The sequence below is a fragment of the Pyxicephalus adspersus genome, chromosome 6 (assembly GCF_032062135.1).
Source record: "Pyxicephalus adspersus chromosome 6, UCB_Pads_2.0, whole genome shotgun sequence".
NCBI classification, from domain to species: Eukaryota; Metazoa; Chordata; class Amphibia; order Anura; family Pyxicephalidae; genus Pyxicephalus; species Pyxicephalus adspersus.
The window spans coordinates 49322621-49338724 of record NC_092863.1 but is presented as its reverse complement, the minus strand read 5'-3'; the positions used below and the strand labels follow the sequence as shown (position 1 = coordinate 49338724).

At 36.2% G+C, this 16104-nt stretch overlaps 1 protein-coding gene across 2 annotated transcripts in view; it reads left to right on the top strand.

The window, feature by feature from the left end:
- Positions 1 to 16104, top strand: part of LOC140333801 (E1A-binding protein p400-like) — a 75938-nt gene that overhangs the window by 35454 nt on the left and 24380 nt on the right. For both annotated transcript variants that reach the window (XM_072415711.1, XM_072415710.1), the window contains exons 17-33: positions 1332 to 1468; positions 2839 to 3008; positions 4034 to 4208; positions 5918 to 6054; positions 6522 to 6708; positions 6988 to 7154; positions 9562 to 9722; positions 9909 to 10073; positions 10212 to 10376; positions 10765 to 10856; positions 11601 to 11881; positions 11980 to 12182; positions 12484 to 12653; positions 12968 to 13164; positions 13258 to 13369; positions 13842 to 13985; positions 14074 to 14217. In XM_072415711.1, the coding sequence (XP_072271812.1) occupies positions 1332 to 1468; positions 2839 to 3008; positions 4034 to 4208; positions 5918 to 6054; positions 6522 to 6708; positions 6988 to 7154; positions 9562 to 9722; positions 9909 to 10073; positions 10212 to 10376; positions 10765 to 10856; positions 11601 to 11881; positions 11980 to 12182; positions 12484 to 12653; positions 12968 to 13164; positions 13258 to 13369; positions 13842 to 13985; positions 14074 to 14217 (2807 nt within the window). The remainder of the gene's footprint in view (positions 1 to 1331; positions 1469 to 2838; positions 3009 to 4033; positions 4209 to 5917; positions 6055 to 6521; positions 6709 to 6987; positions 7155 to 9561; positions 9723 to 9908; positions 10074 to 10211; positions 10377 to 10764; positions 10857 to 11600; positions 11882 to 11979; positions 12183 to 12483; positions 12654 to 12967; positions 13165 to 13257; positions 13370 to 13841; positions 13986 to 14073; positions 14218 to 16104) is intronic.

Sequence of the window (16104 nt, the reverse complement as noted above, 5' to 3'; positions counted from 1 at the left end):
GTTCAGTAGAGGAGTGCCAGAGGATATGACATTGGGCAATATGTGCAGGTAAGAAGTGTTATGGGTCTTACAATACTTTTACAAAGCTTAATTTATATCTGGGGGTTTAAAATTTCCACTTCCAGTTTTGAACTCTGGAATGGGTTGAATCTCAGAGAGGTTGCATGTGCTTTCCTGCTACTTTTATTCCTGATTGCAGATACACCAACAATACCTGTACAATATTTTTTTTTACAACAGACAAGGGTCAAGACTTAAGTTTAATTGTCATGTAAGCAGTTTATCAGTTCTTATCGCATAGATTTGGGTTCTTCACTATGTTTCAAGAACTGAGAGGAAGAAGATCAAATATGTTGCAATTTAGATGTAACTTTGGAGACTAATTAGCAAATATCTTTCTAGACAATCATATTTCTAGCAGTTGATGACATTTCGTACTACTGTCTTTTTATGTTAGAAACATTAGACTAGAAGTGCTGACTGGCCTAAGCCAGCAGACATCTGAGGTCATTTGTTTGCCTGCTTTACCTTTTGGCATGTTCCTTGCCGACGTATGTGTATACTCTAAAACCACAAGTGTTGCGCTCCACCCCCCTCCTTCTCCCACTACTGCTGTACAGGGGGATTGCAGGTCAATTTTATGCTTTTATTTTAGTTGTGTTTAAAATTAATTTTGTAAATAAACACATTACTGAATTTATTGATGTTTTTTTCCTGGATTTAACATCAAATTAGTGATTCTCTTTTGCAAGTTGTTTCTTTTGCAAGCTTTACAGTATTTGGTTTAAATGTTAAGATGTGTGCTGCTTTAAGACAAACCAGTTCTTCTTGCTAAAAACACATTTTTTTACCTATGTTTCTTGAATTAGAAAATATTGTAACTCCTTCATCCTGCCCTCATAGACATAGCTGATTATAACCTCTGCTCACTGTGAAATTTTAAAAGTTTGTCACCCATTAGATTTCTGATCAAGACAATAACAAGTGAAAACATTCTGTCTTTTAAAATTATTGGATAAAGTTACTTTTGCCCTACTCAAAGTAGATATCTTAATATATTTGCCGAATGTATGTTTTGTTAGTATAAAATCCTTGAAGGGGTTATAAAATGAGTTTTAAAGACTTAACCCTAAGTGTGTGTAAACTTCTGACTTTAGTTTTATAGGAGGAATGCCTGATTTTTTGGAATCATTTTATCAGCTGCTAGTCCCTCAGAGTCCCTAAATGCCTAAGTGTAGAACAAGAAGACTAAACTTTCTCCATGTTCAAGACATTCCAAGTACCCAGATCTTACCAGTTTATTCTAATAACAGATAATGTTTTCTTTTCAGGTAATTGGGGTCCTCATCTGATAGTGGTAAGAAGCTGCAAACTTCTTAAATGGGAGCTGGAATTTAAAAGATGGTGCCCTGGCTTAAAGTTGCTGTTGTATTTTGGAAAACAGAGGGATCTAAGAAAAAAAAGACAGGTAATATAGCCATGGTAATTGTAATGCCAAGTATTATACCATAGTGTGGCAATGTGTACCTTCTAGATTTGTTAACTGTTTTTTATTGGTGGGTATTTACATTTTTTTAACAAAAAAGTGTTCATTTTTCCACTAATTTGGATTTGGAAGGATTTGCTATTTGTCATTTTTAAACTACCCCCCCCATAGGTTCCTTTATGTATTTATTAATTTTTAGATTCTTCTAGATTTAGATTCTTTTAGATGCCCCACTTTGTGCACTAGATGTCAGCAGCGTACAGCTCATTTTAACAGATTCTTTTTGCTTGCTGTGCTTAACAAAATCTGAATTTCCTTATTTTAAAGAAAACCATGCTCAGGGCGATATGGACTTCCATTTCTAAACACTTCCTTAAATGTTGTTTTCCTGACTCTCTGACCTCAGAAAAGTATTAAAGCTTAAAGCACCAAAGCAGCTAGAAGCAGCCAGTCTGCATGTTTCTTTCTCTTTCATTGATGGATATAAGAATCCTGCACCTTTCAGTTTTACAGCCACCTTAAGGTGAATTGAGCACTGTAAATCAGGGGTGTCAAACCTAATTACACAGAAGGTCGAAATTAAAAACTTAGACAAAGTCGTGGGCCCATAAAGCAGTGAATCTGACATTTAGGAAACATTCCCTGGTGGAGAATCAATTTTTGCTGCTGAAATGCATGAACCTGGGAGATTCTCCACAAGAAGATGCTTTGGTGAATGCCAGATTCATAAATAGCTTTATAAATAGATCCCTAAAGTACAGCATGATAGAAAAATAAAAAGACCACAATAAGCTATGCAGAAGAGAAGTCTTTTTGATTTTGTTCATCCTGAAGTGTAACAAAACTTTTACTGCATGATTGTCAGTAGTATTTGGCTTACCTGTCAGTATAAACTCCACAGGGTCCATGCATAGGCTGCTGTTCAAAAGACATGAGTGATGCTGCTACTACAATTCCTGGCATCACTTGCATCTATATAATGCGGGGCCGTTGGTTTATAGACGCGAGTGATGCCGGGAATTGTAGTAGCGGCATCACTCGTGTCTATAGAACAGCAGCTTAATATGAATTGCAGCTGGCCTGCTGTTACTACGGATTGCAGTAGCGGCGGGACAGCTACAATTCATAATAAGAATTCTTTTGGGGGCCAAAAAAAAGGATGCTTCGGGCNTAAATAAATAACTTGGAAGATCCTCCAGGTGACAGTACCATGTTCTATGTTTTGCCACCTCTTTTCCCATTCTATTTAATTTACAATTACTTGGACACATTTGTTTATTTTGTTTTGTGTATAGCATGTAGTCATAATCTGAAATATGTTTTATCCTAATTTAATTTTTGTTGTTATTCAGAGGTGGAAAGAGCCAAACAACTTTCATGTCTGCATCACTTCTTACAAACAACTGTTTAAAGGGATCCATGCCTTTATGAAGATAAGATGGAAGTACCTTGTGCTAGATGAGGTTCATCAAATACGAAATATGAATGAGAAGCACTGGGATGCTGTCTTTAATCTTCCTAGGTGATGTGATGAAGAAAACTTATTTTTTTTTTGCTTATTATGTTTATTAAAATGTTATTAGTTGGTTCTTTGTGCTTACTTAGAAAAATAATTGAGTTACTCTTGGAAATGCCTAGTTTATTAAAGTGTGTAAGAGAACAGCTGTCGTAAACAGTCTTTAGTTTTCCTTTAGTTTTTAGGACAACATGCCTATTACCCAGTTAAAAAATATATATGGGAGCTGTCTTATTTTTACCCAGTCACCCCTGTCTTACAGCACATGGAAGCTACACAAGAAAGATATCCCAGCTTTCTGATTGCATAATGAAGAAACAGGAGCTTTCCAAACAGCATTATCCTCACACAACCTTGCTCACCTGTTCACAGTAATCTAGTAATAAAAGTAAATTGCAAAGGCAATGAAAATGATTGAAAATGATGATTCTTACAGGGTCATTCCATGACTTTTGTTAGCAGAGCATTAACTGCCTGCATTTAGTTAATATGAAGCATTTATATGTAATATTTTTAAATGACTAAAAGAAGCTTTTTTTTTAAATTGTACTTTTTAGTTCTGTACCTTTTTATAGGGATATTATATACAAAACACTATCCCTTAATAGACAATGTTTTTTTTTTTTTCCTGTAAATTGGCTCGTTCCTATTGTGCATATTTACTTATTAGATCACATTGAAAAGTCAAGTAATGGGAAGCCATGTTAAGATTGAAAAAATACTTTATGGTCCCTGACCAACTTTTGTAATATTACTATTTCAACAAAATAATTGGAGGTATTAGTGCCCCAATTGAAATTTTCTCCTTTCAATAATTTAGCCATTTTTAGTTTATCAACGTCAAGCATCAATAAATGCATGCTTTATTTTTGAGGCTTATTGATATTTGTGATACAGCAGAGGAATATTAATGCAGCTTAATGGAATGTAGACATGATACTTTTTTTTATATTGAAGCTAATCTCTGGGCTAAGCCATAGCAGAAATAAAGTTTGTATTTTCTGGATGTTAATTGTTGTGTCTTTTTACAGTCAAAACAGACTGCTTCTCAGAGACACTCCCCTCCAAAACACATGGAAAGATCACTGGACCATGATGCATTTCCTAATCCCAGGGATTTCCAAACCTTACCTGGACTTTCCTCTAAAAATCAGCGGCGAAGAAAACCAAGAAAGCTGCCATAAACTTTTCATCATGTTGCACAGGGTTGGTAATGTCTGCTGTCTAGCTGTTGCTAGTTCTGTAGTGATTTGGACAATTTTTGTCTTCTTTGCAGAATGTGATTTATATTGGCATAGTTAAAAAAAAATCTGGGATTGTTCAGAATGAGCTGAGACTCTTGTATATGGCAGGGTAAAGAGGCAACATTGCCGAGTGATTTCATGTCTTTTAATTTCAATAAATTTTATTGTTTTTTTTTTTGTTAAATTAAACAAACATGACATAATCAATATTATTAGTTGTAGGGTATATAAACAACAAAATTAAAATGATGAAAAAGGGGGATGTGGGGAGTAGGATCAGGTCATTGAGGGGGTTATTTGGATCCTGGAGGTAGAAGTAGCAATAGATGTATAAGTAAACCAAGGTTCCCAGGCATTATCAAAAAGCACAAATAAGGGTGATGCCTTTCAATGGCAGTGTTTTGCTTTGCGAAGCTCTCGCTAAGGTAGATCTGGCTGCTAAAAGTGTGTAGGATATTGACACTTCAGTGTTTAATATCAGTGCAAAGACTTGAGCCACTGGGCATTCCAACTAATAATGGCCTTTTGGGCCACATTTGCTAAAGCATAGGGGAGATGTATGTATTGGATGTATTAGAACATCTCAGAGGCAGGTATATCATAGTTTTCTTCAACGGGAGGGGGAGACCTATGAATCTATGGGCATTCACTAAGTCACCAATACTTTGAAGCCCTTTATTGGTTCACCATTAAAATATACAAAGATGTAATCCTGGATGTAAATCTGGGTTTTCCCATGGGGGCACGACTTATAGGTGCTTCAAACAGAGAAATTCTGTGTGGTGAATACGATCCCAAATGGCAAGGGAATGAACCAGAGTGGGAGTCTTTAGTGTCTGGATGACCACATAACCGCTTCCATCTTTTTGGTAGGGCAAAACAGTTGTGATCACTCCAAGCAAGTCTTTGATTGATTGTTCCCCAGGTGGAAGTTATGACACCTGCAGTAATTTTCCAGGTCGTCCAGGTTTGATTGTAATTCCTTAACTCTCGCTTCCAGTGAAGTCAAATGGGATGGGTTTGATCTAAGCTGAGGCTGCTGCAGAGATTGTGGCTGCAGCCTGTGAGGGAGTCTGGGAATGGGGGTCTGTCTTCTTGGGTGCAGGGGGGGTTTACTTCTACTCTCCCAGAATTTAGCTGTTGATTTGCCTTTCATCCCCGGGCTCAACAGAATCCTGGAGCCAAGCAGGAACAAGTGAGTGCTGTGTGTGTGGAGCGCTGATTATAGCTGGGAAGGATTGACTGGGTGCAGCAAGCTTTAGTCTGTGAGCAGCATCCAGTGACTGTGCATGCACACTTCAGTTGCATGTCTTTTAGAGGAAATAAGTCGTTTAGTTTTGAACATTGCAATCCATTCATTCATCCACCATGTTTTTTTAAACACCCTTTAAGTACAGACAAATATCTGTTGGTGTGCCATAAAAATTGTATACTGCTATCTTATTATATTTAAACTGAACATTATTCAGTCAATAATTAAGTTTGTGTTCTCTCACCTTGCTGGGATAGATACCAGGCTCTCTACAGTTGCCCCCCCCCCCAAAAAAAAATTGCTTTGCCACTTTGTCTTATGCTTTCTTTACAAACCATAATACATGTTTTATGGTATTTTTATTTGTTATATTTGGATTCATGGTGGTTCCTTGTTTGTTTTTTTTTCCTTTTTTATAGACTGTTCGACCTTTTGTATTAAGAAGGTCAAAGAAAGATGTTGAAAAACAGCTGCCAAAAAAGTACGAGCATGTCTTAAAGTGCCGCCTTTCCAACCGTCAGAGGGCATTATATGAGGACGTTATACTTCAGCCAGGGTATGCCTGTTACTTCTGTCGCAAGAAAAGGGCACATTTGAATAAATGCCACATTTATAAATCTAGGTTTAACCTGCATGTGTCAAAGATGAAGAGAAAGTGAATTGGGATCCATTGTGGGAATCAGTGGTAACTTATTGATTAAATCAGAGATTCCTCATTTCAAATCTATACATTTTTACAGTATGGGAAGTCAAAGTGTGGTTATCAGCGGTGAGATCATAGAAAGAAAACCACGCAGTTAGGTTAATTGGCTCCCCCCTAACAAAATTACCTTAGACTGTATTAGACATATGACTGAGTTGGGAACTTTAGATTGTGAGCCCCTTTGAAGGACAGCTAGTAACTTGACTATGGACTTTGTAAAGTGCTGCGTAATATGTCGACGCTATATAAATACTGTGTAATAATAATAATTGTGCATTTTTTTTTTATAATTCAAGTGATACATCTTCTTCCCTAAACAGAACCCAGGATTCCCTAAAGGGCGGCCATTTTGTCAGTGTTCTCCATGTTTTGATGCAGCTACAAAGGATTTGTAACCATCCAGATCTGGTGGATCCACGTCCTGGACATTCCTCCTACGCTTGTGAAGCTCTTCAGTGCAAAACTGCATCTTTAGTATTGCAAGCTCTAGAGTACGACCCATGGAAGGTGAGAAACACTTATTGTAGCTGAAAATCTTTAAGTAATATTTTTAGAGAACAGATAAACTATTTAAATTCATGAACATTTATGTGGAAAAAAGGCACTCTGTTGCTTTTGTATAGAACATTCCTTAGGAGGTTTAATGATAACTTTAAGTCTTTGGACTATACCTCCAAAAAAAAAAAATGAACCTATAAATTTTATGAGACATAGTAGACTCACAAGTCTAGGTTCTTTGTTGATCTTCAGTAGCAAATTACTGATAACAAATTTCTCATTAATCAGAGCCCTGATCTGTCTCTATTTAATCTGCTTGGACTGGAGAATAACATGACACGGTATGAAGGCCAGGTACTGCCATTTCAGAAGGTGACTCAGAGGATTATAGAAGAGATTTACAGTAACCCAGATACTACTTCTCGCCCCAATCCAGTGAAAATGAAACCAAGCAGGTTGGTACTTTTCAGATCTAAAATGTTGCCCTCCCATTTTTAAATGAGAATTCCCCAAAAATGTCCAAATTGGAAATAATATTGTTTATGTGTATGCTTTGTGACCTTTTATTATTTATCTTCTGAATACATGAAAATTATGCTTTTCCTTTTTTTTTTTTAAAGCAACTCTGCGGCTATAAGACTAAAGCAAAACATTATTTTTAAATTAAAAATCTTGCCGTTACAGAATATAGTCATTGCATATTATAATTAATAACTGCTCTAATAAGATAAATATTTTTCTTGCATCACTTATGATGTTTTTGTGCCCTTCCCATGTACAGTGATGAGTTCATGAAAAATCATTTGCTTTTATATAATCTGTAAAATACAATATCTTTTTTCCCAATGGGGGCCCAAGGCTTGTATTTCAGACAAAGCTTTAAGTGCTGCTTATAAATATAACTCCAGTGGTACAACGGTTAAAGGCATAAATTGGTTCCAAAAAACATTTCTTAATCCGAAATTTTGTAATTGGAATCAAATTTTCCCATAAAAAATAAAGGAAATAGAAATAATCAGTTCTCATTACCCAAAAATTTTTTTTTTTTAAATACTGTGCTGTACTATTTAACATATAGAAAATTTTGTTACATAGAGAAATCAAGAAAAACTTTACCTTTAATGAGGATTTTTTTAGTGTATAGAAAACCAGCACACACAAAAAATTTAGCAAAAAAAAAAAACCCCAAAAACACAATCGCAATAAAGCACAGCACTCACTCGAGACACAATCAGAGATGTTTACTAGCTTACTGAGACTGTGGTAGCCTGAGTGAAGTGAGACAAGATGAGGCAAAATGTTACATTGTTGTAATTGCGTATCTGGAAGCACCTTTCGGTTTCAGAAACATTTTCATTCACATTTTCTTTCGTAACCCAAAAATACTGTCGTAAACCGAGGTACCACTGTACTTTGTCCTCTTTAAATGAGGGTTGACAGATGATCTGCGACTCTTGAGCAGCTTCTAAAACTCTTGCAGCGTTTTGATAGATGATAATAAATTTCTTTCAGCTGTCAGTTAAAAACAACATATTTTTTCCTTTTAAACCGCACTGAATAAAATACTCTTTTAAGGACAACTATCACAAATACCAAACGGCCATGGCCAGAATGAAATGAATAAACGCGTCGCTTATCTGCTACTTCTTGGCATTTGTTTTTTGACCTGATGACCCCTACTTTCTGTAGTGAAAGTGACATGAAGAGGGACTGTGATAATGTTTTTTTAATTTTTTTCGATCAGTCAATTTAAAAAACAGCAGTGAACATTTTATTAAGCCTTGGGGCAGACAGTACAAGGTTCCCATGCATATCGTTATTGCTATTACTTACTATTGCTTACTATTATCTGTTGCCTGATTTAATGGACATCAACTGCCACCCCTTAGTCCAGTGAGAGTCCCTTACTGGTCACTGAGGCATTCGTGTCTGTGGAATGGCAGTTACTATGGTAACATTTAAAAGAAAAACACTACATAGTGTCTGTTTCAGTTGAGGATGAACACTTGTAAATATTCAGATCTTCCAATTATACATTTACTTTATTTATACCTAGAAACACATCAGTGTAATTAAACACTTTCATGCAATAAAAATAACTTTTTTAAAGTGACTGTCACTTATATAATGTGTAATCTCACAGACAGGATGTAACCCATATGCAACAGATTATGGATTGCTACATGTCCTAGAGCAAACAAGTAGACATGCTTCCAAATAAATGCTGTGGTGTACTTCCAGTACTGGTGCAGTAAAGCTGATACTGATCATTCTTCACACGTCTTAGCACTGTGCAGGAGAACCCTGGTGTCTTCAGCTGTGCCTTCTGCTGTTGCTTTTAGGCCTGTTGTTTAGGACAGCAATAAATTCCAGCTTGACACAAAGTAAAAAAAAATATGAAAGCCAGTTATGTAGACTGCCATTGTTACCTTCAGCAAAAATTGGTTCTATGGCTGAATCTTGGCTTTAAAACTTTGTCATTGACCAGCAAGCATTAAGCACAAAGATTCTGCCACTTTTATGACAATTATTTACTTCATATTCTTAGTTTGTATATTCATTGAATTAAAGGCAGGAACATTCCTGCAACTATTTTTTTTTGCAATGAAGACCTCAAAGACGGCACCAAAGTTTTCATTATGGCAGGTATACTTTAACAAGGTCATTCTGCTGACACTAAAACAGTGTAGCATTGTATTGATGTGAGCACCAGTATATGCAAAGTCATGTCTCCTTACCTGCAATCAATCCAGATACCTTTTTTTGTGAAGAGAATTAGCTTGATGAATAACCGATCAGACTTTTCTACAGCTTTTTTTTTTTTTTTTTTTTTTTTTTTTAATATATTGGGTAATATTACAGGTTGTTTCAGCCAGTCCCTTATGGTCAGAAGCCAGAAGGGAGAACTGTACCTTTCTCCAATACTCCAGCATCTCGCTTGGTAACTTCAACTTCAACTACAGTGACCCAGCAAAGCCAGGTTCGAGCACGATCCTCAGTCACCACAGCATCTGCAAACCCAGGTAAGCAGCAGCTCAGCCTACACATTAATGTTCAGTATTTCCATTGTTTTGTTTTGGCACAATTAACATTTTTACATATAGAGTAAATCTCAAATTTTATTGTTTGGGTCCATTTTAGTTACTTTCTATACCTTCCATAAAATGTAACCCTCAAGATTGTTTTAACTTTGTTTTGACTTGTTGCAGGTGGTGATGTGATAAAAATTGCACAGCTGGCGGCATCTGGTGCAGCACAAGGGAAGATTGCACAGCCCAAAACCCCGGTGACTCTGCAGTTTCAAGGAAACACGTTTACTCTGTCCCAGAGCCAGCTGCGCCAACTTAGCGCCGGGCAACCACTCCAACTACAAGGTAACCCACACAGAGGATAGACCAAGATATGCATATGTGGGAAGTGATATGTTTTGCAAAACATATTGCTAGCCAACTAGCTTCCAGTTTTGATGTGGAGAGTTCTAAAACTTTTAAAAACTGTTGTTTAATTTTTAGGGAGTGTTCTCCAGATTGTTTCAGCCCCTGGACAGCAGTACATTCGGCCCCCAGGCCCTGTGGTAATGCAGACAGTTGCTCAGGGAAATTCTATACAAAATGCAATCAATGCTTTGGGAAATCAGAATTCCAGCATACCTAATACTGCAATGAATCCTCAATCAGGTGGGAAACTTTATTTGTGTTTTGTATTTTGTTTAGAATGGTGAATGGTTTCACCAGTTGTGTTTATTCTGTTCTTATCTATCAATCTGTCTTTCTGTTTATCAATCAAGTGGTGTCTGTTTCTATAGGCATATTTTCAAAAGAGGTTGCTTAGGGGGGTTGTGTGCTTGAAAATAGTTTTATATAGGTAATAACCTCTGGCCCCCTGCAATCAGATCTTACTGAGCAATCAGCATTTGGCATGGGATAGTGAAAGAACATGTATGCTCTCTTGTAAATTATTAAAGCTTTTCCAGTATTTTTATAAATATATAATAATAGATTCCTTTCGGCTGTAGATGTACTACCAAGCATTAAAGGAGCATGTATTCTATTATAAATGTTGCAGGAATTCAAGGTAGAAACATATTGCCCTACCCTACCAGTGGTGACATTTCATCTACTCTGAAGGCTCCACAGATTTCAGTGACACCAACACAGGTAATTCACATATTTACAATAATGTATACAAAGTTTCACTCAGGTGGGTATTTTCTTCTTTAGGTATATTTAGGTTTTTTAGTATGACTTAATAAATCTGTGCCCAATATATCTGTGGTTTAGGATTGAAGCAGTTTCTACAAATAAAGGGCCATGTAGATGACAGCTCTGAAAGACAACATATGTGAGTCAGAGAGAATGAGGATATTTGCTCCAAAAACTGGATGCTTCTCAGATTTTATTTTCAATTGATCATGACAGGAAATATCATTATGGTGGGTTATGACGAAGACATCTTTTTAGTTATGGCTAACCAAGATAAAATTTGTAAAGCTTTTAAGCTAGGTCTTTAGTTATCACGCCAACTTTCATGTTTCAGCACTTTAGTTATTTAGGTTTGTATTTTTAAAGTCATAAAAGCAATCGACAAACCAGCTAATCATCTTGTGTTTTCAGTAGTAGGTAAGCAATAGCAAGAAGCAGGAGTGCCTAGGCAGTGTCATGTGTGAGGAAGTGCACTGCTACTTTTCAGGGAGAATTCATATAATGGATGTGCAGTAATTTCCTGCTGCCGTAACAGTTTGTTTACTGCTTCTTAATCAATTAGGGAATCGCAATACTGTTTATGACACAATGTTTTCCTTTTAATCCTAGCTTAGTTTTAACAATACTATGGATGTTTTAAAGATTCTGTGTGTAGAATTACTGCTAAACAATAAAATTTATATTCTGTTTTTAATACAGGACTTAGTAGAAGAAAAGCAGCAAATAAGAGAGCGCCTGGAGCGACTCTTTTCTTGTAACGAACGGCGATGTGGGCAGGCACCAGTGTATGGCGCTGATTTGTTACAGCTCCTTTCAGTGCGGTTTTCTGGTGTTCAAACTCTTACAGAAGAGACACAATGGGGATGGGTAGGATCTATGAACTGTTTAAATTCCTCTTTCAGAGATTTCAGTGATCCATTGAGGCGCCTGATATTATCCCCTAAACAGCAGAAAGAGATGTTGGAACCTATGGCAAGGAGGTAAATATTATCTGTTTTGTTGTATTACTCTTCTGATTTTTATGAGTTGGTTATATATAGGCCACGTTAATATTTTTCTTTATTGACAACCTTTTTAGCACCTTATGTGTGGTCCCCGCTGTTGTTGCTCCACCTCAACAATTGATGGTGCCATATCTTCCACCGCTATACAGTCACCGCATGAACTCATTAAGATATTGTCTGAAGAAACAGACAGCACCATATATTCAGGAATTATGCGAACGAACAACTCCTCATTGTGTTCAGTCCCCAGACCCGCGACTTATTCAGTGTGACTCAGGTAGCAGATCAACTTTCCTACTGCTTTTAGATAACTAATTTTATTGTACTTTTCACATCATCACAAAACAATGCTGTAAAATGCTAAGCAGTAATAAAAGATCAACTGTATGGTATTCTTTGTGCAATAAAATTGTTGACAGTTTGATGTGAATAAGTGTTGCCTTCTGTTCACTTGCCATCTTTATAGCATGATTCCTATTCCTAGTTGTTTTATTACTTTCATTAGTAGAAGTGTAGAAGAGTCTAACAAGGATTTGTCCTTTCCAAACATTTAAGTTGTAATCTTTTGTTTTTAATAGGAAAGCTTGAAGCTTTGTCTATACTTTTGCGAAAACTGAGGTCCGAGGGTCGCCGTGTGCTTATTTTCTCTCAAATGTTGATAATGCTGGACATACTTGAGATCTTCCTGGACATCCACTATTTCTCTTTCATCAGGATTGATGAATGTGCAACCTATGAACAATGCCATGTATGTAGTTCACTAATTTACAGTATTTATTAAAAGTTTTGCTTGTCATTTAAAGTATGTTTATATGTTGCAGTTTGAATATGATGGTGAAGCCTGAAGCAGTAGCTGTCAGCAAGAAAAGCTTAGCTTAGTGGGATGTGGAAAATGCAGTTTTCGTTTGCTGTTTTTTATTACGCAGAATCCTTAAAAATCATGAAGAGAGCGATCCATAGATAATTGTGCAAAAAAAAAAAAAAAAAAAAAAACGCTACATGCCATGCTGCTTATTCTTTATATGTTCTTCAAATACAATTGATATCATTCTCTGCTCTTAGGATCTGATGAGAAGCTTTAACCAAGAACGTCGAATCTTTTGCATCTTAATGTCCACCCAAAGCCGAACATTGGGTGTTCCCTATGTGGAAGCTGACACAGCAATATTTTATGACAGTGATTTAAACCCAGTGATGGATTCTAGAGCTCAGGCCTGGTGTGATCGCATCGGCAGAGATAGAGATATTCATATTTATAGGTAAAACAAAAAAAAAGTATGTCCTCATTATTTACAGTGTTAAACAAGTGTGCAGTCAAATGTCTTACCTGTAATCATTATTTTTGACCATAGACTTGTGAGTGGTAACTCAGTTGAAGAGAAACTACTCAAAAATGGTACCAAGGATCTCATCAGAGAAGTTGCTGCTCAGGGGAATGACTTTTCAATGGCTTTTCTTACACAGGTGAGTTTTGGTTTTGGTTAGCTGTTTTTTTGTTTTGTTTTGTTTTTTTTTGTTTTTTTTTATAAAAAATTGAAAACTCAATAAAGCTGTATTTTTTTTTTTTTTTTTTATAAAAAACTGAAAACTTAATATAAAACAGTATAAAAAGTACATTAGATAAAGGTAAACACCTAAAAACTGAGCTTTTCTTCTAAACTCTCTAACAAAATAGATGGAATCTCCAGAATTTTGACCATGCATATTGATGTTATTGCTGTTGCCCAAGCTGAATCTAAAGATGCAGGATTAAGTGATGTTCTTCTAGTGTCTGTGTCTGGTTGTATGTGGAATATGAAAATAAAAATGGAGAAGGGGTATATTATGTACCCCAACAAAACGTCTGCGTTGGTGAAAAGTTCACCTGATGTATTTTACATTCAGCTATTTACTGCAACATAGGCCATCAGTTTCAAATCACATTTTCTTCCCATAGCAAACAATTCATGAACTCTTTGAGCTTTACTCGCCACTTGAAGACTCTGGATTTGGAGTAAAAGCAGAAGAATTTGTAATGCTTTCTCAAGACCCACCCCCAGCAGAGACAATAGCCACAAAGTTTGCCAAACCATTTATTGAGGTATGTTGTAAAAGTTAAGCATTTCAGGCTTTTATACTGAATATTGCCAGCCTTTATGATTTTTTTATTTTTATTCCTAAATATGAAGGCTTTGAAGAGCATTGAACATGGAAGTGCATTGGATATGGAAATATCAGAACCAGAAACAAAGGCAGATAAAGTCACAGCATCAGATGATTGTTACAAAGTGGAGACCTCAGAACTAACTGAGCTGGCTGCAGTGGTAGAACAGGTAAAGTTTTTTTTATTTAATTAGTGGATGTGGACTTCACATGTGTGGATGTGAATTCCATTTAGTTTGTACATCAAAATGTAGCATTAAAATCCACCTTTTTATGTAGGCACTTGTTTTTACTTTATTTCATTTTCCATTGCATCTTAGTGCTGCTAGTCTTTGGAATGCACTTTGCAGTCCAGCATTTCAGTGATAGCTGCATGAAGTTTCTTTGAGGTGATAACAGTGGCCAATGCTTGCATAATGCATGTTGAAACAGCAATTTTAAATTTCACTGGAAGGCACTGTGACAGGTTGACAATGCAGGAGTCCAAGTAGGAGGTAGAGACAGATCATGGTAACCCTAAAAGAGAAAGAGTCTAAGCAAATACCTTAAAGGCAGAATCACTAGGTGTAATTTTATTTTAAAAAAACTAACATTACATATACTTTGATAATGGAATTTAACCAACAAGTGCATGTGGTATGGATTAAAAAAACAACTCAAGACACATTATTTTTTTTCTAATGATTCTAAAAGGCTCTCTCTACTTAGGTATCCCAATTAGCAAAACCCAGGTAGAATAGGGTTAAAACAGGCCTGCAAATTGCAGGACAGATACACAAATCTGAAAACTTGAAGTGCACTTTACGTAACTCTCAAATGCTGCTCTAACAAGAGAAAAGGGGGAGACCAAGAAATAATAAGCTTGCTTATTACTGGGGTGGTGACAAAGGAGAAAAGAACTATTAAATGTATGCAAATGTTTGTATTTTTTAGAACATGACAGTGGACTTGTTTAAAAAAATAGAAAGGCACACATCGCTCTGCATATTTTTTTTAGTCTAATACAATAATTATGAAATAGAAGAGCACCAAATAATAATGATTAGATAGTTCCAATTTTCTTCATACAGTGAGAAAAGTTCGGGTTTATCGATAATTGTAATTTTTTTTAACTCAAACCAAGGTCGGGTTTAACGGTCGGGTGGGTAATCAACATAGACCATGAGAATCATAACAATAAACAGTAGAAACCCTTATGGGTCAGAATTGCACATATTGGTACGACTAAATAGAAAACAACATAAATTCTCATAAAAGCACAAGGCACAAAATATAATCTAATAATCCGGTCAACAAATATTAAGAGACAACAAAAACAAACATATATAACAAAATAGCCCAAGGGGAAAGGGTGGGAGATGGTACACAAAGCAGATATATTAAATTCGAGAAGGTAGAAAATAACCCTTAATGTTGGGTTAAAAATCTAACTAGCAATTATTATCGCTAAGATAGATACGTTTGAAATCGGGAAGATTCTTTAAACCAATCCCAGGTAGACCACGTTATTTTGAATTGTTCCATTCTATTATCATCCTCCCCAACCAACATTTCCATATAGCGGATGTTTTCAAGTTCAGGAACCCAGTCTGCTATGGAAGGAGCAACAGGTTGCTTCCATAATCTCAGAAAAACGGGCTTGGCAGCTGTGAGAAAATGATGTAAGACACCTTTTTTGATATCTTTGAGTGAACCCGGGACCATAGATAAGAGAGCTACTTTAGGAGTATTGGGTACAGTAGACTCTGTACAATCATTAAATAACCGTATAATCGTGTCCCAAAAGTGGGATATTATTGAACATTCCCACCATAGATGAAGCATTGTCCCTCTTTGCAAATGGCAACGCCAGCATCCGTCGGATTGTGTAGATGAGATTCTATGTAAATCCACAGGGCAATAATACCATCTGGATATGATGTTATAATTGACCTCCTGCGCTTTACATGTTAATGCAAGCTTATGTGTGAGGATAAATTATTTTTCCCAGTCATCTGCAGTTATGAGTCCATCCATTTCCCTCTCCCAATATCTAGTGTATATAGGGGCAGTGGACC